The sequence below is a fragment of the Sitophilus oryzae genome, unplaced genomic scaffold, assembly GCF_002938485.1.
Source record: "Sitophilus oryzae breed Bouriz unplaced genomic scaffold, Soryzae_2.0 scaffold_496_pilon_pilon, whole genome shotgun sequence".
NCBI classification, from domain to species: Eukaryota; Metazoa; Arthropoda; class Insecta; order Coleoptera; family Curculionidae; genus Sitophilus; species Sitophilus oryzae.
In genome coordinates, this window is record NW_022147080.1 from 503,674 (window position 1) to 531,502 (window position 27,829).

Here is a 27,829-nt window from a genome sequence, read left to right on the forward strand (position 1 = left end):
AGCTGCCAGGACTATACGGCCAGTATTAACAATTTAATTTTTGTGATGACTTTTTGCTTGTATCGATTTTTCATTCAACCACAGACCTACATTTTCGATGATATTTTTTCGTCAAATAAAAAAGAAGAGAATCATTGTTTATTGAGGTTAGTTAATTTTTTGAAAGCTTTGCTTGTTGTAAAATTTATTAAAAATGGTAAATAATATAAATAAAGATTTTTATAATACCATTTTGGCTCAGGCTTTCAGTCCTTGTGGAAATTATTTAGTCACAGGGGACATTTATGGAAATTTAGCGATTTTCAAGTAAGTGTTGCAGTTTGAATATAAATGAAATAATTACAGGGTACACCTTTGAATAATTATACAAAGGGGTACACGTACATGTAATTTCTTCATTATTTTTAGTGTATCCAAAGTGTTAACTCCTGATGTAAATTTTTCAAAAGAGGAATTAACTCCTAAAATAAAAATTACAGTAAAAGCAGATTATCAAATAAATAGCCTAGTTACTACACCAAACCATCTCTTAGTTGGTGGATTTGGAGAAATTTATGCTTACACATGGAAAAGTATAAAAGGTATTTTCATTCATCACTTCAACATCAGTAAAGTTATTTACTTAATAAATTATATTTAGGATCCAGTAGAAGTATTCACGTGGCCTGGTCCATAGAAATTCCTAACGGTCATGAAGAGTTGAATAAAGCTGAAGTAAATGCATTAATTTATGATGAAGACAATGGAAATCTTATTGCAGGGTGTGGAGATAATAATATCTATATTTTGAATATAGAAAGCAGAAATGTACTGAAAGTTTTAAGTGGTCATAGTGATTATATCCATTGTCTCACAAAAAAGTATGAATTTGTTACTATATAGAGATCAAAAACAGTTATTTTATCAAAAATTTTAGTGGTTCTGATCTTCTGAGTAGTGGAGAAGATGGAGTAGTTAATATTTGGGACTTAAGAACTAATAAAGCCCATAATAAAATTGAGCCATTTAAATATAAGGAAATTGAAAGACCTGATTTAGGAAAATGGATAGGTGCTGTACACTGTAATGAAGACTACATTGTAAGTAACTTTAATTTATCTTTTGAGTCTCTAGTTTTTTGTTGTTTTTTTTTTTAGTTATGTGGAGGTGGTCCAAGATTATCTTTGTTTCACTATCGCTTTCTAGCTCAATCCACCATTTTTCCATTCGAAGATAAAGGCATTCACGTGGCTCAAATACATGATGACAAAGTACTTGCCGGAGGTCGATGTAAATTATTTTACCAAGCAAGTTTAAATGGTAATGTAATAAGTGAGATTCCCATCAGTGGCCCCACAGCATATTCAATGGTAAAACAGGTGGACCCTTATAAAATAATGTGTATAGCGGGTTCTAGTCCAAAAATCGATATATCCACTAATTTTATTTATAAAGATCAACAATTGTGTTTGTATTTCTAACAATCTAGATTTATGTTACAATTTTTTAAATAATAAATTAAGTTAATACTATTTCTATAAAAATCCGTGTCCTGCTATGACAGATGGGATGAACCCTTCTGATCCGTCCTTGTTTTTCACATAGAACCAGCCTTTTATGCTGGCATTGAGAAGGAACACAACCTCATTTTTTTCAACTGATATGGTTCCTTTACCTGAGCCTTCATAGTCTTCATTTATTACTAGCAAGGTATGTCTTGTTCCTTTTCCTGTAAAAAAAGTATTTTAGGAATATTTATCCATATACTTTTATCCCAAGAAGTATCCCTAATCGCTCTGGTTAGGGATTTGGTTTGGTTTAGGTTTATACAGGGTGATTCACGGCGATGGCAGGTTAGAGTTTTATGGAGAACTTGTGATAATTTTTTTGGAAAATTAAGTTTATTACATAAAAGCATTTGTTATTTTAAATGGAACACTCTTGAGGGTGCATTTATACCATCCTAGAAAAAGCGAAACGGCGCGCGGCGTATCCGCGTAACGACCTTGAATCGATTTGCAGCAATTCTATTGGCTGACATTTTTGACAGACGAATTGTCGAAAAATGTCAGCCAATAGAATTGCTGGAAATCGATAAGGTCGTTACGCCGATACGCCGGCCGTTCCGCTTTTTCGAGGATGATGTGGATGCACTCTGAATCACCCTATATACAGGGTGGTTCGAATTGTATTTGGGAAACTTCGGTAATATATTCTATATTATTATTTATATATCTCGGTAAAAATCGCTAATCGTACTCGAGATTTTTTTTATCGTTCTTGAACATTTTATCTTTTTAAGGTAATTATGAATTTTTCTAGAAAAAAAAATTGATTCATTTTTCCTGTTAGTAGTGTAATACAGGTACGGCCAAAAAGTTATTAGTCATTAAAACAGTTAAAAAACATGTAGTTGTCACCCTCTACAAGTAGGAGTCATACTGACATTGAAATCGAATTTCTCGAGCCAAAAAATACCCAGACACCAAGTTTCATCCGAATATCGACGTTAGTTCAGAAATTATTTGGAAAAAAACAAAATAAAAATGTGATTTCTACATCCTGTACCTCCGAATCGAAGCATTTTAAGACATACATTTATGAATGAATATTTCCCGAATACAATTCGGATCACCCTGTATAATATAATTAGTTTCTTATTTTTTGTAAATAATAATTATACCTTTCGCGATAGCAGTAGCTCTGAGATAAAGCCTATCCACGCTCCTTTCTCCACACGCACTAAAGGCACTTCTGTATCTCTCCCTATTACAGTAACTTTTCTCGACATCAGCGCCACATTCGGACTTACAACTAAGTTTTTCTGTGTCTGTCATGTTGCCGGAAGGTTTCGGGAATACGTCTGTTGATTTTTCCCAACATGGCGATAATTTGTCGTCCTCAGGAGATGGTATAATACCTAAAAGTATGACAAAAAGTTCTTAACACCCTGTATGTACCTGCCTTGTATAAGCTATCCCAAATTCGAGGAGACAAAGTTTCGCAATTTTATGTCCAATAAAATGAAGTTTTGAAAATTAAAAAAATTCGAAGAGGGAGGGAATCTGTGACGTAATAACCAAAGATGTATTTTTAATTTAAGGAAGTTTAACTGTTCTTCTATTATTAAAATAAGTAAATATGTGGTCTCACCTAGAGGTAGACAAGCGGAGTAGCTAACATATCCTTCTTCCGCGTGAGGTGTTTGGACATACAGCCAATTTTGGTTCTTGAATATGGCATTGACTACCATGCCCAAAGGAAGGGAAATTTCTGCCTGATAGCCCCCCACTCTAGTTTGGTAGAGCACGCTGGGGAAAGCTAGGACTACCGGTATATTTGCTGGTTTATGTAGAGTCGCCTAAAAAAAAGATTAAAGTCATAGTACTAAATACTATTAATTCTCTGACTTATAGTAGCGAAGCCCAAGATGCTAATTGGGGATTTACTAAATTAGAAGCTAAAAAGAAAAAAAAAGATTTGGTTTGTGGTGTGTACAGTGGAATATGGAATTTTACGTTAGTATCACAAATTATATTTTAAATTAATTGATGTTCTGGTTTGTTTTTGATTGATGCCTTCTAACGGACAAACGAAGTACTTTTATATAAAGGTAAATTGTGTGCAATTATCTTATTGTCAAGGTGTATGGCGACATCTGTCGGGGAACGAGCGAATAGAGGAAAAGCGAGTTTTGTAATTTCGAGCCAAACAGCAGAATTTACTGGTAGAGGGCAGAATGTTATAGAAAATTACAGAAAGTTCTGGAAGCAGCCGCTACAGTATATAAGGCGCTTCCCGCGCTCGACCGGGCAGTCAGTTTTTGGATAGTGCTCCGTAATAGAAAAATTGTGGACTAATTGGCGAAGGTGCCAAAAGATAGTTTTAATTGTCAGTTGTATTGTTAGTTGTATGTAAATTGTGTATATGTTACGGTTAAAGTCCGATGTCCGGTTAATGTCGAAATTAACCGGTTAATCTCGAGAATAATACAAAACAAAACAATCAAAAACATAACCAAACCCAAACATTAACCTGTTAATGTTTAATTGGTCATTCTCCAATTTTTTTTTCTCAGAAACTATGCGATGTGATGTGGCGTTTATTTTTACTAGAGACAAAAAATGTAGTAAATACTTAGAAGACCATTTTGCGAAAAAAAAATCAGTCGTCAGTGGAGTTGGAAAATATTTATACTAACATTTTTGTAGGGGTGGGGTAGTTTTTACCCTTCCCGTACATATTCTTGGTTTTTGTGAAAGTCAAATATTAAAGCGCTTAGCAAAACATAGACACCCTAAATACCATTTAAATCGGAGTATCGGTTCTTAAAATATCTTAAAAACTGTGTTTATTTTTTTAAAGTTTGATGTTCTCTAACAGACAAACGAAGCACTTTTGTATAGAGGCAAAAATACGTAGTAGGTACTAGTTCTATGTCCACGGAATATTAGGACACCCTCTATAGATGTTTATACAGGATGAGTCAGGGTGAGTTACAATAAGTGCAAATATTTTCAAGGCTAGTCGATCTCGATAAATATATTTTTTTCCATAGCAACTGTTAAAATTGACTTATATCTATCAAAAATAGTATGTACTTTAACCGCAAGGGTAGATAATCTAGCTAGGTATATTCTTTGGGGTAGATAAATTTTGTTAAGTGCAGATATAAAGTATATAAAAAAAATCATGTATTATAGGATGTATTCCAGGAAATTATTTTTAGGAATTTAAATGGAAGTAGTTTGGATATGGGTTTTGTCGCCTCAGCCTGAATATCTGTTGGTAATTTACTTATTTTGTTTTGAGCCATTTCTGGCTCCAATTCAATCAGCAATCGACACGAAAGAGAATTAAAAAATATTGACTCAAAACTGACAACAAGAGACAGCTTTATTTATTTGTCAAATTACATAGAAACCAACGCCAACCCAGCACAATATTTTTTCTACTCGTAATAAATTCCTTGAAATAATAATTTCTGAATATTTTTTAAAACGTAACTCACTATGGAAAAAAATATTGTTTTATACACGACGATAAAATTGCATTATCGCCTCCCGAAGTTAATTCACTGCTCGTGAATTAATCTTTTCGGTCGACGATAAAATACCATTTTTCGTCTTGTATAAAAAATAACTACATATTCTCTTTACCCTTTTTCAAGTCCAAAATAACCCAGATATTTTATTTTGAAGATTTCAAAAAAATTGCTTTTTCGTTTAAATTTTGAGAACCACTGGATCTTTTCTGGATTTTCTTTGTACTTGTAAATTTAATGTACTACCTATATTGCTATATTATAAAGATATTGTGTTTTTTAACTAAAAATTAAAAAAAAAATCTTCAAAAAATTCCAAATTTTCAATTTTTTTTTCGCGAAAAAAACCTCACAGACATGTCTCTGGGGTCAAAATATACTACCACTAAAACTATTTGCACGTATTTAACACTCACCCTGTATTTAAAAATAAGCAAATTGAGACCATATGAAATTAAAAATCTTTTAAACACTTAGATCCAAAAAAGAACGGTCTTTGTAAACGAACCTTGTATAACAATGCATCACATATCACAAAAAATCGATGTATTTTTATCGTGGACATTCCTAAGGTAATGAAGTGGTACGGCCCCTCGCCGACTAATTTGGGCAATTTCGTACTTTACCCCTCATCCGATCGCTGATGTCGGCTCCAAGATGTAATTTAGATTAATAAATATCGATAAGTCGCGGCCCCCAGATCGTGGGTGGGACCCGAAAGAAGAGGGGAGAGGGGGAGACACTCGGACGGACGTGCTCTATCATTATACCGTGGGTTGTATTTTGCCTCGACCCACTTCATTTAATACCAATTTTCACCGGCATTTTTTCCCGTTTTCTTTTTTTTTTTCATTATTTTATCTGCTTTGGAATGTGCCATATGTTTTGTATATTATAGAACCAACTTAAAGTAGAACTCCAGACCCAGTCTCAGACACTCGAAGATATTTCTCAGAACTTCCCATTGAGAAAAATTAGAGATTTTCCATAATTTAACAAAAAACAATCTTGGACTGTCACGGGGTTTTTAACAGGACACTGTCTCCTCAGTGAACACTGAACACCTCAGAAGATTGGATCTAATGCCGGGTCCAGACCATGGCGACAAAAAGTAAACACGATTTTGAGACAAAAGCAGGATTACAGTTGGGGGTTGGAACCTTTGGTGTTACACAGCAAAATAAAAACACTAAATCACCACAATACACCAAAACACTTTTACTTTTACACTGGACGCGCGTTTCGCTAACCATGTTAGCATCATCAGCAGATGATTATAAACTAAAATACAATCTACAAGTTGAGCGTTTTTATACTCGCTCAGTGGGCACCGCGTGGGCGTGGCAAAATCTAGCCAACCAAGTCAGCGCCCACCGAGCGTAACAGTTAAATTTCCGCCACTAGAGTAGTAGGAACAAAGAACTTGAAGGAACTGGACCGTTGTCTCTATTCATACTATCTTTACATTTATTAATTCTGATGCTTTCATATGCATCTAATTACCTGTAATTTGAGACTTGTTTACTTAATTTTAAATGATTAAGATCTATACAATGTTCTTTATCAACAATATGTTCGGCAACGCAAGATTTATCCGGTCTTCCATATCTTATCTGAGCTAAATGTTCTTTAAATCTAGTTAATATTGATCTTCTAGTTTGCCCAACATATTTCTGATTACAATCTTTACAAGAAATTTCATAAATACCCGACCTTTCCAGTGGAGGTGTTTTATCCTTTGGATTACCTAATAATTGTTGTAATTTATTATTAGCACTATACACAAGTTTATAATTACATTCTAAAAATTCCTTTTAGACCACGGGATAACTCTCTATCAAACGGTATTGAAAAATATTTTGACGTATCTTTCTCCACTTGAAAAGTCGAATTTTCAGAAATCATTAACCTATACCTACGTTTTCTAATTATTTTATCAACTAGTGAAGGAGAATATCCATTACACTCAGCTACATTCCTAATGTAATTTCTTTCTATTTCATATCTTTCGCTGGAAAGTGGAAAACAAGTAATCTATGAACTAAGAAATTTAAACAAGCCATTTTATGTTCAACACTATGATATGATTCATTAGGAATATATCTGCGTGTAGTGGTATTTTTCCTATAGATATCAAATTCCAGGCAATTATTATTATTTCTAATAACTAATACATCTAGAAAATAATTTATTCATGAGCAGTTTTAAAGTGGAGGCTAAGAATCAGTTTGAGTATTTTCCAAGAGTATGGTTTAGGTATGTGGATGATATTTTTGCTGTTTTTGACACACATGCAGACACCATAGATAATTTAATTTCTAAGTTAAATAATCGTTTTCCTTCCATTAAATTTACGCATGAAATTGAGAACAACGACAGATTACCATTTCTAGATGTATTAGTTATTAGAAATAATAATAATTGCCTGGAATTTTATATCTATAGGAAAAATACCACTACACGCAGATATTCCTAATGAATCATATCATAGTGTTGAACATAAAATGGCTAGTTTAAATTTCTTAGTTTATAGATTACTTAGTTTTCCACTTTCCAGCGAAAGATATGAAAAAGAAAGAGATTACATTAGGAATGTAGCTGAGTGTAATGGATATTCTCCTTCACTAGTTGATAAAATAATTAGAAAACGTAGGTATAGGTTAATGATTTCTGAAAATTGGACTTTTCAAGTTTATTTTATTTCAAAAAAATATGAAAAGAATTCTTATAAACATGGGTATGGAAATGCATAGTTTTAGAGTTACAGGATGTTAAAACTTTTTAAATTAGGTCTTTTGTAGTTATCTTAAATAAAAATTTTTTTATAATAATAACTGTAAAATACTTAGGTTTTATGTAATTTATTATTATTTAGTTGAACTAATTTATATATTAAATAATTTATATTTATAGGCATTAACACAATGAAGGCCAAAATGAGAGGTGCTTTATTCTGGTTTAAAATATATCGATACAATAATAGTACATATAAAAATTAGTCAGGCCAAATTTCTTAAATCTATAAAAAACATTCACGATTTACAAACTAATATATTTCATTTTAAGATTTATCCAAATTAATATTCAAATATATTACAATAACTAATAGTAATAATATTTAATAATAAATTAGGTAAAATATATAATTTATTAATAAAATTAATTGAATAAAATTGCGTTTATCTCAATAAGGGAGATGGAAATCAACAAAATAGCAAGATACAACTTTTAATTGGCATTAAACAACCTACACAATTTTGATATCAAAAGAAAAAAGTCAGTGGCGCACATTAATTTTTTATTTTGAAAAATATTCAAGTGATAACCCATATGCACGTCCCTCATGAATTTATCGACACTTTTTTAGCATTAAAATATGTAGCACTTATAGTAACTTTTACCCTCAAAATTTCATTCAAATTGATAAAAGTACTTGGAAGAAAATTGTAATAAATCGAAAAAAAATTAAGACTTTAACCCCTTGTAGCTTCGAAACAAAGCAAAATCTCCCCCATGAGAGGTGGTACATGTTTTTTAAAACACCGTGTATCCGGTCGCTGTGATTAATTCTCCTTTTTATTGAAAGCTGGATCCATTCAAATTAAATTAATTTTTTTTTTAATTATTCTTGGTAGTTTTCCCCCGATCTACGTTACGCCACTGACTGAATGATATGCGGCCGACGCTAAAAACAATTTATTCGCAAATAATTTAGACTCGCCGATACCGTAATTATAGGAAGGGGATTTCGAATGGCTAATTACAAAGTAAAGTATATACTCGGTCGGCTAGCAATAAACTATCGGGGACTAGCGTGTCAGCCCGTCGTTTTTCAGCTTAATTAAAATTTAATAAAATCCCTTAAATTAAACAAACACCGGAAAAAATGTGGATTTTGAACGGTCTTCCTGTTTATACCGCCGGATAATTATCCATACACCTACCGGGTGTTTTGCAAAAGTGATTCAACCCCTATAACTTTTTTATTTTTTCAGATAAAAAAACGATATTTTGTATTTATGTATATATCAGAAATCGGGATTTATTGACGTATTCAATTAGTTTCGGTTACTTCCGTTTTCACTGGACTTTTGACGTTTTTGCTTAGGAAAAATTATTTTAAATTTCAATCTAGAGTGCCATGGCTGTGATAAAGCCACTAATTTTTAATCAAGGAGCATTAGAAAACTAGATTTGATAGTCTAATGTTTTTCGTGACTTTTCCTGGCTGGTTAAAAGATGCCCAAATCGTATTTTTAATCATACAGGGTGGTCCGAACTGTATTCCGGAAACTTCGGCAGCATATTGTGCAGATAAAAACAAGTAAAAAAGTTCGTATAAATGTAGGTCCTAAAATGCTTAGTTTCGGAGATACAGGGTGTAGAAGTTTCATTTTTATTTCAATTTTTTCCAAATAATTTCTGAAGTAACGTCAATATTTAGATGAAAATTGGTGTCTGGGAGTTTTTTGATATGAGAAATTTTATTTTGATGTCAATATGACTACTACTACTACTAGAGGGCGCCACCTACATATTTTTTAACTGGTTTGAAGAGTAATAAATTTTCGCGTCCGTACCTGTATAAAACTACTGATATAAATCGCTACGAATATTGGTTTTCGAGATATTGGGAATCGAAATTATCAATACCTGTCATTATTAACATAAATTAAACATGTTGACTAAATAGTTATTAGACTGAAATCATAAATGTGAAATGTTTTTGTGCCAAAAGTTCAACAGAAACTGTTTTATCATCATTTTTTGCAGAAAAAATTATAATTAATTTAGAAAAATTAAAAATTTCCCAAATTTATTATTTCAATGAAATAACTATCTACTCAACGTGTTTATTTTTCGTCAATAATGACATGTATTGACTATTTCCATTCAAAATATCTTGAGAACGGTTGCTCGTAGCGATTTTTACAAAGAGATATTTTTTACGTAAAAAGTCACAGAGATGTATATTTTTTCGCTCGGTAGTTTTATACAGGTACGGCCAAAAAGTTATTATGCTTCAAAACAGTTAAAATACATGTAGGTGGCGCCCTCTACTAGTAGGAGTGATATTGACATCAAAATCAAATTTCTCATGTCAAAAAACTCCCAGACACCAATTTTCATACAAATATTGAGGTTACTTCAGAAATTATTTAGAAAAAATCGAAATAAAAATGAAACTTCTACACCCTGTATCTCTGAAACTAAGCATTTTAGGACATACATTTATACAATTTTTTTTACTTATTTTTATCTGCAGAATATGCTGCCGAAGTTTTCGGAATACAGTTCGGACCACCCTGTATAAGAAATACTATTTTTAAATAAGCGCAATAACGATATTACATAACTACCAATTATCTCCAATACAAATAACAAAAATTAAGCAAAAATGTCAAAAGTTGATATATGAGATGTAATTTTCTTCAAAATGTCATTTTCTATCGGATAAAGTAAAAAAAATATCGAGGGTGCCATTTAAAAATCAAAAGTTGTAGTAATTTCCGGTGAAACAGGAAGTGACCGAAAATAATTGAATACGTCAATGAAGCCTGATTTATATCATATACAAAATACAAACACACCAATTCTCGTTTTTTTCTGTTTGAAAATACAAAAAAGATATAGGGACGAGTCACTTTTGAAAAAAACCTCACAGACTTGTTTCTAGGGTCGAAATATATTGCCCCTAAAATTACTTGCATTCACCCTGTATATTTGTATCACTTAGTACATGTATCTATTTATTTATTTCTAAAATGAGCGCTACTTTAAAAATTGAAGTAAATATGAAAATACAGATAAGGATAGGAGGAATGATGCAAAATACCGATTTCTTATGTTAGTAATTAAGAAAAAACATTACAAAAAGTGTCTGAACCTATACCGATTGGAATGTTAACGGTTCCGGATAGAGTTATCCACAGAAGGGGACCATTCCACAGTTAATTGTTTCGTGTGGTACCGAAAATGTCGCTAACGAGCTGAAATAATTTAGATTCCCCGTAATAGCGACGATTATATACTAGGAAGAATGTCGCGCTACTCGTTCCCGGTGCCTTTATGACTGTATCTTCACCCAAGAACCTGCAAAAATTCAACTAGATCGCTACTTAACCAAGCGAATTTGTATCGGAAAAGGACAACGATCTTTACAGCGATATTTCTTATTAGTTTAGTTATTTTATTTAAGACAAGATAAGAGCGGAGCTACTAAGTAACTAATTATAAATCCTTTAGATTGTTTAATTAATTAGAGTAGAATTTAATTGCTTAAGAGGAACATACCTAGATCGTTAAAATGGAAATTGTACGTCTTAAGTACTTATTCACGCAATATGAAATGTTATGCTAATATATTTTTATTGTTTGTGATTTTTTACTAAAAGAGAGGTGTATTAAGCTGTTGTTCCAAAATTACAGTTCCAACTGTTATTCCGAAAAACCCATTCCAAATATTATTCCTGAATAACAGTGTCAACTGTTACTTCTAAATAGCTGTTCCGATTGTTTTCAATAACAGTGTCAACTGTTATTTCTGATTAACGGTTTCAATTGTTATTTCTAGATAACTGTTCCGACTGTTCGGAATAACACTGTCCACTGTTTTTTATTTCGAAATAACTAGTTGAACCATTATTTCTGATTTACAGTCCCAATTGTTATTTAGAAATAACAGTTCCGACTGTTTTTTATAAATAACAATTTGAACTGTCGTTTATAAATAAGTTTCGACTGTTATTTCTAAACAACAGTTTCAATTATTATTTTGATATAACAGTTACACTGTTATTTAGGTTACAGTTTGGTTGCAGTGGATAAAAATTATTGCTTAAGTTTACAGGTTACTCAAACGGAGATGTGTATTAAACTGTTGTTTCTAAACTACAGTACAAATAATTGTTATTTCTAAATAATAATTTGAACTGCCATTTGTAAATAACAGTTTCAACTGCTATTTTGAGGTATCAGTTGTATTGTTCTTTAGGGGGTACTGTTATACCTATGTATAAAAATTATTGCTTAACTTAGCAGTTTACTAAAAGAGAGATGTCTATTAAACTGTTGTTTCTAAATAAGAGTTTCAATTGTTATTTTGATACACAGTTCCACTGTTATTTAGGTACTACTATATGTGTATAAAAGTTATTGGCTTAATTTAACAGGTTACTCAAACGGAGAGTGTATTAAACTATTGTTCTAAATTACAGTACCAACTGTTATTTCTAATAAGTTCCACTGTTATTTAGTAATATTTAAAAATTATAGTTTAAATTAACAGGTACCGTTTTTTGTTATTAATTGTTTTACTGTTAAACTGCCAAAAAGAAAAGAAAATTCTTAATGTTTTTTTTTTCACTTACCTTCGCCAAGAAAGCATCCACATCCTGTATTTCATACCCAAATGGTTGCACCACCTTACTCTCATAACATCCTTTACTAACTTTCCTACTTTTCCTCCTATGTCTAGGTCTCTCATATCCTATATTCGGTTCACTCTTGGTTCTCAAAGGCAATCTCACACCGACTTTAACATTCTTTTCTTCAGTATTTTTGATTTCTTCCGCCAAAATATTTTTGTCTTTAACAGAGGCCAAATTGTCAATGGGTTTAATTTGTTGCTTGTCGTTTTTGATGGTAGTAACACCATTGGTGTTGTTGTTCCGGGCAGTTTTGTACTGGAATTTGATGGGTTGAGCGGGGTGAGGGGTACGCGTGGTCCTGCGGGACCTGGACAAGAGGAACGCTGACAGTTTTCGATGCAACAAGAGATTTTTCGGGTGGCTTGACGTTTGCTGGCCCATATCATTGGAAATGGTGCTTATCTACCCACGAGCTGGGATTTGTAATACTCTGAAAATAGAAAAAAGTTTATTGTATGGATAAAATCTATTATTTTGATTGTATGATTGTGGACATTTAGAACTACTACGTATTTTTAGAATCAAAAGAGATTTAACAAAATACACAAAATTTACATCTACATGTATAAAGTTCTTGAAATATATTACAAAATATATTATGTTTATTTTTTAAAACTTTGATGTCCTCTAACGAACAAACGAGGCAATTTTGTATAGAGGTTTGTGTTCTTATTTTGATTGCAAAAATCCATAGTAGTTCTATGTCTACGGAATATTGAGACACCCTGTATAATTGTATGCATTTTTTAATCATATCTAAAGTAAAAAAGTAATAACATGTCGCGAAATTATATACATTATTAGTTTTTTGCGTCAGTTACACGAGCTAGATCTAGATAAAATAACAGTTAATGTAATATTTCTATTGGCAATAAAATAAAAACAAGTCTATGTCAGGTAAACTTTCCGCTAATTCTACAGGATATAGAGAAATAAATAGTATAAATACAAGGTGTCCCACGAAAAATTTTGTATTAATATATTATTTTATTTTAAATTTGATACAGTAGTAAAGTCCTTAGGACTAATTCGTTGAACAAAAAGACCAAGGAAGCACCAGCACTAAACGCAATCAACTCAGTAACCATCAATTCGAAGTTGCTCAAAAAATGCCTAGAGAAACTCAAGAAATTAGGCGAGGAAAACAAAGTCCTCCTAACCATGGGATAGAAGGCAATGAAAAAGTAAATGATCTAGCTAGAAAAGGAGTGAACACTCCACTAACTGGACCAGAACCGTTCTGTTTTCCAAGCGGGGACCAACTGAAAGCGGAACTGAAGAACCTGGAAGACTCCATCCGTAACCTGGAATGGGTGTTCAACGGTTTAAGACGCTCGAAAAAGTTCCCCAGAACTTACGACCGAGAAAAATCAAAGTTTTTGCTTAATTTAAGGAAATTTTTTCGGATTGTCACGGGGTTTACACAGGACACTGTCTCCTCAACGAACACCTTAGTAGGCTGAAGCTGAGAAACAACGGCGAATGCAGATTCTGTGGGGAAAATGGGGAAACACTAGAACACCTTATCACTGAGTGCGCCGAGACGCCATGAATTTTGGTGCGGCTGATGTCGAGGATGGAGAGCTGCCTCTGTAAAGCCGTCTCAGATACTGGCTTTTGTTAAAGCCCTGAGACTGTATGATGAATTATAGTTCGTTATAACTCAAGAAAGGGGAACACAATGAATGTGTAAGGTCACGGTGATTAACTCCCCTCCTAAACATTCTACATTCTAGATTAAATCCACAAGTCCCTATTACATAGTTCTGCCCATGTAAACTTTTAAGAAAATGGGCATAGACTAGTTCTAATCTAAGGGGATGATATATGTTTTAAAATGCTTCATTTTTGAGATACAGGATGTCAAAGTTTTAACAAAAAAAATCGTTTCAAAAATATTTTCTAAAATTTTTTCCAATACCGTTCAAATTTTTAACATCATATCGATTTTTTGCAATTTTCCCATGCGTTGAAATATTTTTTTTATTTTCTCAGGCGAAAACCGTTCCTCTGGCAAGAAATTAAGATACATAATTTGTTCTAGAATGAATGGGGATCCTGTATCTCGAAAACTAAGCATTTTAGAACACATTTTTTTTACTTAAAAATACTTCATAAATTACCATTAGTTGAATTTTTGGACACTTATTCTGAAACACCCTGTATATTGAAAAATAAAAAAATCGTCGAATAAATATGTTCCTTTCTTTAAAGTTTTATTCGCATTAAATATCTTAACAGTCTATTACGCAGTACTTTCGGGTCGCTCTAAGGGGTCGGGTAAAGCGGGTGTGTGGCCGAAGGAAATATACAGGGTGCTACAAATTCGAGGTACGAGCACTGGTATCTCCGAGGGTATCTCGGTAACTGTAATAGATACGAACATGGTTAAGTTGGGGCAAAGTTGCCGTTTTGGGATGTTCACCAAGATGCCATCAAAAAAGTTTTAAAAATTTCAAGGTTTGCTGAGTTTTTTGGAAAAAACGGATTTTTTTGAAAATTAATTTTATTTTTTCCTGTCGTTACTTTTAAGAAAATCAAAAAACTAATTGCACATTCTCATAGCCACCTTATAGGGCTATCTGATGGTATTTTTAGATTTTTAAAATTAGCTGATAATTTGTAAGATAGAGAGGCCAACTTATTTTTTTTAAATATGGACCTGCATTTTTTATTTCAGATTTTGAAAGAACTTGGCCTCCTGAGTACCATGATATGCCACACTTAATATTTTTTTGTTTCGGTCATTTGCACAATTTATTTAAACTAATTTCAAGTCCGGCTCTGTTTTTTTTTAAATATTTAATCTATTCATCGTTACAATATTGATAAGCTTTCAAATTTAACAATGACGTGGGGTAAAACATTGAGTATGGAAAATCAAAGGCAATAAAATAATAAAAAATAATATAGAAATGAATACATTATTACCTCACGTCATTTAGAAAAGTGAAATCAATACATCTCAACATTTACAATAAAGAGTACAAAATGCTTTCGGAAGTATAAGTAGAAAGTTCAAAGAGCTATAAACAAAAATTGAACGAAAAATAAATTTGTGCAATAGGGAGGGTGGTAACCCTTTCGAACATATGTAGAGCATTAGAAACTAGTTTGTAGAAGTTGATTTATTTATAATAACTACGATGAATATTAAGCATATTATTAGATCGCACACCAAGATTTCAAATTCACAATAAAAAAAGTTAAAAATAATACAATGTATAAATTGCTGACCTGGATATATAATTTATTTGAATCTTCCAATTGGCTCGATTTTCCTTATTCAATATTAATTAGCGCTGATCAATATTGTTGTGATGAATAAAATCAGATTAAATAATTTTAAAAAAACAGAGTCGGACAAGAGTCGGACTTGAAATTATTTTAAATAATAATTAAATAGTTTTTTGTTGTTAAGGTACCCAACACAAAAAAAAAGTATAAAGTGTGGCATATCATTGTACTCAGGGGAGCGAGTTCTTTCAAAACGGAAATAAAAAATGCAGGTCCGTATTTAAAAAAAATAAGTTGGCCTCTGTATCTCACAAATTATTAGCTAATTTGAAAATCTAAAAATACTATCAGATAGCCCTAATAAAGTGGCTATGAGAATGTGTAATTCGTTTTTTGATTTTCTTAAAAGTAACGACAGGAAAAAATAAAATTAATTTTCAAAAAAATCCGTTTTTTCCAAAAAACTCAGCAAACCTTGAAATTTTTAAAACTTTTTTGATGGCATCTTGTTGAACATCCCAAAACGCAATTTTGCCCCGATTTAACCATGTTCGTATCTATTACGGTTACCGAGATACCAATGCTTGTACCTCGAATTAGTAGCACCCTGTATATTATATTTCAGAAATCTGCCTAAGGCTTAGCCCGATCCTGTCGTGTTAAGCCACACCCACAATTCCAAACACGTGCTTACTGCTTGGATTAAGGTTTGCTAAGCTTCAGCATTTTCCATAAAATAGCGAGCAATTTGTTACAAAACCATATAAGTTATATATCACTGTAATCACAAAACTTCAATCTATTTCCGTATTGTAACGGAATTTTAATTATGTCTTTGTTTTCGAAAAAATTTAATCCAAACATAAGGAATACTTTGTTGATGTTTGACCATCAAAATCTTAAAAATAAAGAAGTTGTCTAAAAATGTGCTACAATACAGTCAATACATATATAGTATAATCCTTTATCTTCAATTTCCTTCTTCATTTGTGTAAAAATACCTAGCCAGTTTTACATAAAACGTTAAATGCCGAATGCTTATTTTGTTACTTTTTCGGACTGGTGAAATGGACTCTTAAAATACTGCTTATTCAAAGATTTTCTATGTAGAATGTGCCTTTAGCCTCTAGTAAAACTCTATTAAAAATGCAAGACTTACAAGAGCCTTGCAGCAAGACCAAGACTACTGATTAGATTGCAAGACCAAGAACAAGAGGAAGGGAGTCTTTTTTGCTCATCACTATTAATAATTACTTTGTAACAGATCTTATTTCATTGATTTCCTTCTCTAAACTAGGAAATCAATTATTTTTAAAATAACTTACACACGACATAAAAAATACTACTAATTAATTATACGTTAAATAAGACAGTTATTACGAGCTAATTTGTCGGTTTACGTCCTGTATATTCGATTGCGACTGAGCGTAAACTAGAAACCGACTTAATCCACACGAAAGACACAAAAAATAAAACGAGGAGAAAAGCTAGAGGAAACAAGAAGAAAAAAAACCAGTTGGATATAACTGAACAGCCGTAATTAAACACATCGTAAGAATTTTAACTGCAGCTGTTTTAATATGTTATTTATTCATATCCGATCGAGTCTATTAGAACAATTACTGTACTTTTGAATAAGTATTAGCAGTAATTTATCGCACTTTCATCGGGAAATTCTCGATACTTTGATTGGACGGTCTAGGTACACAGAAAAAAAACAATAGAAAAGTTAATTCACTATGATTGTTGAATTTTTTGTTAATTGAATGACATATTTATGCCACAAATCGTTGTTCTACTAATGTAAACCATCAATGTATCGATTATAAAGGTGCGTCCAGACCTAACGAGACGAGCGCGAGACATTCCAAATTCGCTAAGTGTGGACGTGTATCGCGAGAGCCTCGCGAGACAAGCCATGGAGCCTCGTTGCTATCCTTCCTCTGTGGGTTTTGCGACGGCCGATTAAAGAAAGCTCGCGGCACGGTCTGGCCGTATTTTTGGTTGGCTCGCTCGACTGCGAGATATTAGCTCTGATTTATGAATTTCGACTATTTAAAATTAAATAATCTCAAATTTTTTAAATGGTACGCCGTATGTATTATCGTTTGTTCTGATAGAATGTACAAATTTTGCGTCACTGATAAATTTTACCCACGATTTTTACCGTACCGAAATCTAAAATTTCTTTAAACAAATTGAATTATTACAATATGTATTAATTTTAGATATACCGGGTGCGTCTCAAAAGGGGCTCATCCCTATAACTTTTTTATTTTTTCAGTTAAAAAAAAACAGATTTGGTATGTTAGTATATGACATAAATTAGGATTGATTGACGTATTCAATGGTTTTCGGTTACTTCCTGTTTCACCGGAAATGACTAAAACTTTCCATTTTTAAATGGCACCCTCGGTATTTTTTTACTTTATTCGATAGAAAATAACACTCTGAATAGAATGACATATCATATGTCAACTTTTGACATTTTCGCATATGGTTTATTTGAAATTATTATTTGTAGTTTGTAACGAAAATTTGGTGCCCGGTGGCGTAGAGCTACAGACTCTCGTCTACCAATCTGAAGGTAGTGGGTTCGAATCCCACACCCGGCATTTCATCAGCCGACTATTTTTATTAAAATAAAAATAGTTTGGGTACCTAGGTCGACTCAACCATAAATGAGTACTTGGGATTCACAATCCTGAGGTAATAATAGGCGGTTGAAGCGTAGTGCTAGCCACATTACCTTCCTTGTATACCGAACGGCTCTAGTATGGCAAGCTGTACCTTTTGCTACTCCCAAGGCGTTAAACGCTATACACGGGAGCTATTATTATTATTATTAACGAAAATTTGACTCGAAATACCAAGTGTGTGGTATCAAATTATTTGTAAAAAAATTCTTTTTCCAAATATGGTAAAAATGAGATATGATTAAAAATACGATTTGGGCATTTTCTAACTGGCCAGGACAAGACACTAAAAACATTAGACAATCAAATCTATTTTTCCGAGGCTCCTTGATTAAGAATTAGTGTTTTTAACATAGCCATGGCACTCTAGATTGAAATTTAAAATACAATTTTTTATTAAGCGAGAATGTCAAAGTTGACATATGATATATAATTCTATTAAAAAATGTGATTTTCTATTGAATAAAGTAAAAAAAATATCGAGGGTGCTATTTAAAAATCAAAAGTTGTAGTAATTTCCGGTGAAACAGGAAGTGACCAAAAACAATTGAATACGTCAATCAATCCTAATTTATGTCATATAGTAACATATCAAATCTCGTTTTTTTATCTGAAAAAATAAAAAAGTTATAGTGGTGAGCCACTTTTGAGAGGCACCCGGTATAATATCATATGCAAAAAAGTGACCGAATTGTACGTAGAATAATCAAATAAAAAATAGGGTATTATATACCATTAAAAAATATATGTTATATGCGCAACACTTTTTTGAACTATGTACCTTGTATACTCTACAGTAATTTTAAAATGTGCTTAACCTTCCCTATAACTTTTCTATATAACATTTTGTTTTAAAAACGTATTTTGTAAAAGATGTCGTGTCTCGAAACAAAGGAAGGGTTATAGGGAAAAACAACCAAAAGGGAAAAAACCGACGATGAATAAAATACGACGAACAAAATACCATGTTAAAGATACAAAAATTTATTACTGTGTTATTAATGAGCCACCCTCGTTTTATTTGAAAAATTACGTTATTATTTGACTATCGTTTGTTATATTCAATTACAATTTAATATGTGTTTGGGTTCCTTTCACTATGATCCAACTCGCTTGTCTCGTGGCAGGCTTGCCTCAAAAAATGGATAGAAGATGTCTCGCTCTCGTCTCGTCAGGTCTGGACGCACCTTAAGAGTCCATTTCAAAAGTACGAAAAAGCGTTCGGCATTTAACGTTTATGTGAAAAATTGCCAAGGTATTTTTACACATATAAAGAAGGAAATTAACGATAAAGGATTATAATATATCCGTATTGTAGCCCATTTTTAGACAACTTCTTTATTTTTAAGATTTTGATGGTCAACCATCAACCAAATATTCCTTATGTTTGGACTAAATTTTCTCGAAAATAAAGATATAATTTAAAATTCCGTTATATAACGGAAATAGATTGAAGTTTTGTGATTACAGTGATATATAATTTATATGGTTTTGTAACAAATTGCTCGGTATTTTATGGCAAATGCTGAAGCATTGCAAACCTAAATCCAAGCAGTAAGCACGTGTGTTTGGAATTTTGGATGTGGCTTAACACGACAAGATCGGGCTAAGCCTTAGGCAGATATCTGAAATATAATATACAGGTTGTTAATTTTTTTATTAATCGCGGCAAGAGGTTTATGGTTGAAATATGGCAACCTCGGCCCGCGCGTCGATAGACGACGCGACGGGACCAGTCGGCAGAAAACCCTAAGTGGCATGCGTTCTCAATAGGCAGTGTTGCCATTCTGTTCCCCTATAAGTAACTGTCCAGTTAACAACCTGTATATCTCCTTCGGCCACACACCCGCTTTACCCGACCCCTGAGAGCGTCCCGAACAGTAGAGCGTAAATAGACTCTTATGATGCGTTTAGACTTGAGCACGCACGCACTGATCCTTCGCGAATGCTCAAGTGTAAACGGCTCACTCTGAATCTGTCTGTGCGCGAGCAGCCGCGAACGTGAGCCATTTGGTGTCGGTTTTTGGTCCGTGCTCAAAGGGATTTTATGTGTGGCAATTTGTTTTGTCTGCGTGCGTCCATGCCTTCATCAACACAACTCTGCTGTTCGCGCATAAATGGATCACTTCATTCGTCGAAAAATAAGTTTTTAATTTAAACGGAGACGAGAGCGCGAACGAATGCCGTGCGCGTACGCTCAGCTCAAGTTGTGCTCAAGTCTAAACGCACCATTAAAGGTTTGTGCTCACAGCTGTAAGAAACATATCTCCAACAGATAATCATGCGCAATAGGGTAAAACGCGTTCGCACAGAAATTTTTGATTGGTTTCCAACCAACAGTACGCTGTTCGCACAGAAAATTCTGATTGTTAGCTGACAGTCAGACCTGTTCGCGGATCTTTTGCAAGTAAAGTGTCCGGCTCATGGGTATTGCGATCCGACGTCATTAATTGGTAAACTTAACATTAACATACAAAACGTGTGTTGATTTTGTTTAGTGTTTTTTTCTTCAAAAAATAAAGAAAAGAAATGAGCGATTTTGAACCTTCCGAAGAATCTGAGGCGTTCGAATTTTCGGATACAGACACAGACCTAGAAGAGCTGATGGAGGAACGGGTCAGGCCCAAGAGTCAAAATTACAAAACATTAAAAAGAACAAGACCAAAAACATTAAAAGATGTTTTTGGTTAATTCCCTATTCGTTTTCTTCTTTATTCTGTATTACGTAGGAGTTAAAATTAGTGGTATTATTAGATAAAAAAAGAAGAGTAGGGGATTCGCTGTTCGCACAGAGAGACAGTTTGAAATCGACAAGAAACTGCATTATTTGAGACCTGCGCATTAACACCGGTTTGGAAGAAGTCACAAACATGTAGGGAACACGCTGTGAGAACAAACCTTAAGACAGTAAGGTACGAAGAACTACACAGAAAAAAAACTATCGTTTTTTTCACAAATTTTGATCCCATGAATGCAATTAAATTGTTTTTTTTTCTGTCATCTTTGACTGTATATTTTGCTGGTCACTTCAGGTTGGAGAAAAGAGGTCCAACACGCGCGCATATATTTGAAAACCCGCTCGATTTATATCCTAGATCCCGTCCGGTCAGTAGGTAGGCCTGGTAGGCTGCTGCTTCACTATAAAAGCCAGCTTTTACCCATTTCAACGCATTCCGTGAAACGAGCAGGCGACTATTTAAAAAAGAAAATTCGAATTAATTCTAGGCGATAAGCCGCGCAGGCCATTCGTCTCTTTAATTGACGCCACTATATATGTATGTTCGAGGATGCAGTGGCGTAACTATCGAAGGGCTATACCGGGTGTTGAAATTAAAAAAAATACATAATATATACTAGGTTCGGCAATAGTGCGTCGGGCATCTGTAGCTCCTAGAATAAAAACTTGGGAAGTGCAGACCTAAAGAATAGCCAATAGCCATACCTACTAGGATGCATTTTAGGAAAATATTTTAACTTCTATAGGGTGGCTCAAGAAAGTGTGAGTGGATCGAGATGATTTTTTTTAAATGGAACACCCTGTATATCATTGGATTTTTGGCTTCCTTTCAGATCGCTTTGCCTAATTCTAAGATAAGTAAATATATTTCGATAGTTTCGATAAATAGAAAATATATACATATATTTTTCAGCCTTTCTTAAAAAAAATATTAAAAATACAAGAACTGTCCTGAAATCAAAATTATATTAGGTATTTACTTTAGATGGTCTGTACTTACTTTGCTATAAATATGGTAATCGAAAATCATACATAATTGAACATCTTCAAAATTCTACGCCAAACTAAAATATAAAATAATTTTTCTTGTTTTTTTTTTAATGTAACACCCTGTATATTATTTTTTTACTAGATGGTAAATTAAAAAATTAACGTTTTTTGTATTTAGAGTATTTCAAAATTGTTAATGGTTTTGCGGATAATTACGGTTTTATATCTCATATGGCATTTTCCACAGTAAATTTTTATCAAAGCCATCCAATGATTTTTCTCTCGTATTTTACCGTTGAAAACGCCATATTTATGAAATAATACTGCGTGTGTCTGTGAAACCATTAAAATTTTTGAAATACTTTAAATACAAAAATATTATTTTTTAATAATATTTTTGTATTTAATTATTTTTGTATTTTTCTCTCCATCTAATTAAAAAATAATATACAGGATGTTCCGGTTAAAAAAAGAAAGAAAAATTATTTTATATTTTAGAAAGTTTGACGAAGAATTTTAAACACCCTGTATGATTCAAGATTACGATATTTATAGCAAACTAAGTATAGACTATCTAAAGTAAATACCTGATATAGTTTTGATTTCAGGACAGTTCCTGTATTTTGATAATTTTTTTAATAAAGGCTGAAAAAAATATACTTTTTTATTTATTTATTAATATCTCTGAAACTATCGAAATATATTTACTCATATCTTAGGATTATGCAAAGTGATCTGAAAGGAAGCCAAAAATCCAATAATATACAGGATGTTCCATTTAAAAAAAATCATCTCGATCCACTCACACTTTTTTTGAGCCACCCTATAGAAGTTAAAATATTTTCCTGAAATACATCCTCGTGCATACTTTAGGTTTACACTTAAACAAAATTCCCAATTTTTTTATTCTAGGAGCTACTACAGATGCCCGACGCACTATTGCCGGACCCTGTATAACATAAAATTCGACTCACATCCCATTGGGATCTTGGGAACGGTAAGAGATACAGAATGGCTAAAATTGGGACAATGTTGCCTGTCAATGAGCGTAATGATAACTCGTTTAATAATTGAACCAGAGATCTAGTGATAAGGAAGGATCCATCAGGGGAAAAACATGATAAGTGATAAGCGCCATTTTATCAGGTTCTTTCCGTGTATTCTAGAATTTTACTAGGCATATATCATAGGATTTAACAACTAATTGTCCTGCAGAGTTTCTGCCTGAGTTTATACATTTTGTAGGGACCAGTTAGACCTATTATAATATTGCAAAATCTTAAAATTAAGAAATTGGTGCTTATCAAGTTTTTCCCCTATAGACCCTTCAATTAGTTTTATTTTTTAGTAAAAATTCTGATGATAAAATAGGAGCCCTAAATAATATATTAAACAACGAGTTTCGAAAACGACGTTTTGCACACGAGCTATGGCACACGAGCGAGACAGTTTATTGGCTTGAGCCGCAGGCACAAAACATCCCCCTTTAGAACTTCTTCTGTCATGTTAAGGAACGAAAGTAAATAATAAAGCGCCTCTCGTGTTTGTTCGCACTCAAAAAATTTCAATTAATGCCTGTATATATTTTTAATATATTTTTTAAATTTACTTTTTTTTAATTGTAAAGTAAAATATTACATTTAAATGGAATATTATTACATAACAATTATGTCAATTACAGGATTACAAGCTTGTTTTCTAACATTTCTTAAATAAAACGAATTATAAAATTTCAATATATGTATATTTGTCGTAGGTATGAAAAAATTAAAATATAAAATGAACAAACGCTTACTTACATTGCAATAAAACTTCCACTTTTAGTTTGGCAATCCAAACGCAATATTTCTATTTCACAAATAAAAATATCCGACAACACTAAAATCACTGAAACTTCCCCGGCTGACAACGAAAACTGAAAAATATAACGGCACTTTTTATTTTGGACCTGCATATCAACATTACGCTGTACTATTATGTGTTTGTTGTTGAAATAATATAAAATATCTAATTATAACTTGTAAATTTTAATATGATTTTAACTACTTTTGACAATAACCAGAGAGAACACTAATAACTAAAGTGAGAGAGACCGATCAGTGCCTTCTATTAAAAGATCTTTTAATAGAAGGCACTGGACCGATCACGTTAATTTTTGAAGACTGTGTTAGTGGCGCGGCCTTTGGCGTCTAACCCGAACTACGAGCGCATTATCGATATAGTAGGTTGCATTCATACCTATATACTGGCGCCAAAAATCTAAATGTATATTTGAACCGAATCTTAATCTTTCAAGTTTATAGTAAGAAATCTTCGTAGTTTTTTTAGTTTATTTTGTTGACAGCGAAAATTTATTATTAGACTTTAAAGCATTAAAAACTATAAATAATATACTGTGTAAGAACATAATAATTTATTTAACTCCATACTCCTTGCCATACTCCAACTCAAGGCTGCAATCTTCAGTATCTTTATCTAACTTGGTTGGGAGTGAACAGTGAAGCACGGTTGGGAGCTCGCACAGAGTATCAGTAGGTATCCCGTAGGACAATAACTAACTTTAGCTTTTTTCGTTTTCCTGTTATTACCGATTCTGAACCGTCTTAGAACTGTGATGCGTATGCGCAGAAGGAGGTCTAATAATATAGTTTGAAAACAATGAATATTGAATTAAAATTGAAAAAGTTAAGCGCGACCCCTTGTGTCAAAATTAGATGATTAAATTTTCGCAATTTTTACACCATTGGATGACCGGTGGCGCCTCTAGTGTTTGTTCGGGCGGTTGGGCTTTTACTCCCGCTTATTGCCATCGTTGCCATTAAAGAAAAAGTTCTAAAGGGGGATGTTTTGTAGCCGTAGGCAACAGGCAAGAGCCACAAGTCGAACGAGTGTACAAAGAAGTTTTCAAACGAGTTTTTTACGCTATTTTTTCTACGACTACAAATTAGCAGCAGACTCACACAGTTTTTGCCAGTTTTGTGAAATAATTTGCGATGTAATGATGACACTTTTCTGACGGCTGCGTTGAAGGTTAAAAATGTTAAAATTGGCACATGTCGTGTGCAAAATGACACATGTCGTGCGCTAAATCCTTAGCACGCAACAGTTTGCAAAACGCCAATTTCAGATCGAGTTTTCCGTGTGTTCAACTGCATTTTCTGGGCTAGTCGTAGAAAAAATACTTTAAAGTTACAATATATTATGTTTTTATATGAATACAGTTTATAGAGCCTCAGTTTTTTAGTCCCGTCGCGTCGCCTTTGATAACCTAGCTCCTACGCCACTGCTAGAATGGTCGTAAAATACTGGAATTTTTCAATTAAAATATCGAAAAAAGAGCCCAGGAAAATATCTAGAGACGTTCTAATGTTTTCTTGTGACCGATGGAATTGGGAACACTATTCTTTCCTAGTTTAATGGTCGAAATTTATACAGAGCGAACCATTGTTTGGAAAAAGCATCATATTAGTTTTCTGTATGAGATTTTTACTTCAATGCATTTTATAAAGCATGTAGACAATAGTGGCGCAAGCTTAAAATTAGGTTCATGATTATACAGGATGATTCAAATATATTCTAACACAAAAGTTATTGTTTTAAAAATATTACGGATGGAGAAATACAGGGTGTAGGCCCCAGAAACACGATTATAATGTGTTTTTTTTCGAAAAAAAAAACAAAAAAGATCCAGTGGTTCTCAAAATTTAAGCAAAATATCATTATTTTTTATAAAATTTTCAATGTAAAATAACTCGTTTATTTTGGACTTATTTGAAAAACGGTAAACAGAAAATATGTTTCTTTTATCGAGAACTACCAACCCTGAAAATATTTGCACTTATTTAAGACTCGCCCTGTACCACACGGTTAAAAAAACTGCGTGGACTTGGCTTGGAAACGACGACCTCTATCATCCTATATGTAAAATTATATGGCAAATGTCATCGATCGTTGTTTACAAGCCAATTTAATGCTTTTTTTGCTATACGTTTATTTAGTATTTAATCGTGTTGTATCGTGTAATAAAAAAAAATGGTGTCAGAGTGGCTTTTAAAACGATAAATTGATGATAGTTTCGGACGGGCCGATCTGTATACAAATGTCATTTATCAAAAATTGTCATGAAAAATTGACAAAAATTAATATTTAATTTACAGAAAAGTAAAAAGTTTCAAGAAAAAATATTTTTTTGTTAATAATATGTTAATAGATAATATCTACACCACAGAATTTATTGACAATTTTTATATTAATAAATAATATATGTACCTGTAGAGGTCTATACGCCAGAATTTAGCTTCGATTGTCATATTAAAGAGGCTACCGTGACGCTGTTTTTTGCTCCTATAGTAGTTTAATAACGTTATTTTTGAAATAAACAGAAGTAATTTTATTTCAGTTGTTAGTACGTATACGGCCAAAAAAACCGCGTCAAACTGGTTTGAAATAATAATCCGTGACATTTACCATATATTTTTACATACAAAATGCCAACTCTGACACCGTTTTTTTTAGATCGTAATAGTATTTTAAAACATGTAGTTGGTAAAATAACAAAAAGTGTACTTACCCATATTTATTTAAAAAAATGCCACTGTGATCACTGGTACCGGAAATTCGGAAAAGCGCGCAAACTAATCGGGTAAATGTCAGTGGCGTCCCGAAACGGGGGCCCCAATCGCTACGGCGGACGGGTAGTCGCCGACTGAGGGTCCCAGCTCAGCCTCTCGATCGTCCTCGTTGATCGTGACTCTTTTCAGAATTCCCACACTCGCGGAAGATTATCGTCCCGTCGACGGATCAGCATCCATACCGTCGAATACGCCACCATGGCCACGATTGATGGACGTAACATGCTATCACGCTGCTTATGCTAGTCATTTTTTTTTTGGTTCGTCCGATATTTTTGGACAAAATCACAGAGAGACTATACAGGATGGCACAATGTACCAAAAAAGGTTCATATCAGGTTGGGATTTTGGCGCTAATCTTTGCTATGGTATTAGAGAAATACATGACCAAGTTTCAGGGACTGATTCCCCATAATAAAATAAGGATAACAGCATCATCAGCAGATGATTAAAACTACTATTATCTACAAATTGATCGTTTATACCGGATGTGTCTCAAAAGTGGCTCACCCCTATAACTTTTTATTTTTTCAGATAAACCAACAAGATTTGGTATGTTAGTATATGACATAAATTAGGATTGATTGACATATTCAATTGTTTTCGGTGTCTCTTCCGGTTTCACCGGAAATGACTACAACTTTGGATTTTTAAATGGCACCCTCGGTGTTTTTTTACTTTATTCGATAGAAAATGACACTCTGAATAGAATGACATATCATATGTCAACTGTTGACATTTTCGCATATGGTTTATTTGAAATTGTAAAGTGCCGTTTATAACGACAATTTGACTCGAAATACCAAGTGTGTGGTACCAAATTATACGTAAAAAATGCTTTTTCCAAATATGCTAATGAGCCACGATTAAAAATACGATTTAGGCATCTTTTAACCGGCCAGGATAAGACACTAAAAAGATTAAACGATCAAATCTATTTTTCCAAGGGTCCTTGATTAAAAATTAGTGTTTTTAACACAGCCATGGCACTCTAGATTGAAATTTAAAAGACAATTTGTTTTTGAGCGACTATGTCAAAAATTGACATATAATGATATGTTATTCTATTCGGAATTCAGAGTGTC

At 32.9% G+C, this 27,829-nt stretch overlaps 2 protein-coding genes across 2 annotated transcripts; one reads left to right on the forward strand and one right to left on the reverse strand.

The window, feature by feature from the left end:
• Positions 1 to 136: 136 nt before the first annotated feature.
• Positions 137 to 1,514, forward strand: LOC115886787 (THO complex subunit 6 homolog). The gene is made up of 5 exons (XM_030906074.1): positions 137 to 306; positions 409 to 581; positions 641 to 860; positions 917 to 1,079; positions 1,137 to 1,514. Exons 1-5 carry the CDS (start codon positions 194 to 196, stop codon positions 1,458 to 1,460), a joined length of 993 nt encoding a protein of 330 aa, XP_030761934.1. The 5' UTR covers positions 137 to 193; the 3' UTR covers positions 1,461 to 1,514.
• LOC115886786 lies at positions 1,411 to 26,946 on the reverse strand. Its single transcript, XM_030906073.1, has 5 exons — positions 26,684 to 26,946; positions 12,394 to 12,883; positions 3,133 to 3,340; positions 2,663 to 2,899; positions 1,411 to 1,708 (listed from the first exon to the last, which is right to left on the reverse strand). The coding sequence occupies exons 2-5, from the start codon at positions 12,832 to 12,834 to the stop codon at positions 1,515 to 1,517; spliced, it is 1,080 nt and encodes a 359-aa protein (XP_030761933.1). The 5' UTR covers positions 12,835 to 12,883; positions 26,684 to 26,946; the 3' UTR covers positions 1,411 to 1,514.
• Between the last annotated feature and the right edge of the window lie 883 nt (positions 26,947 to 27,829).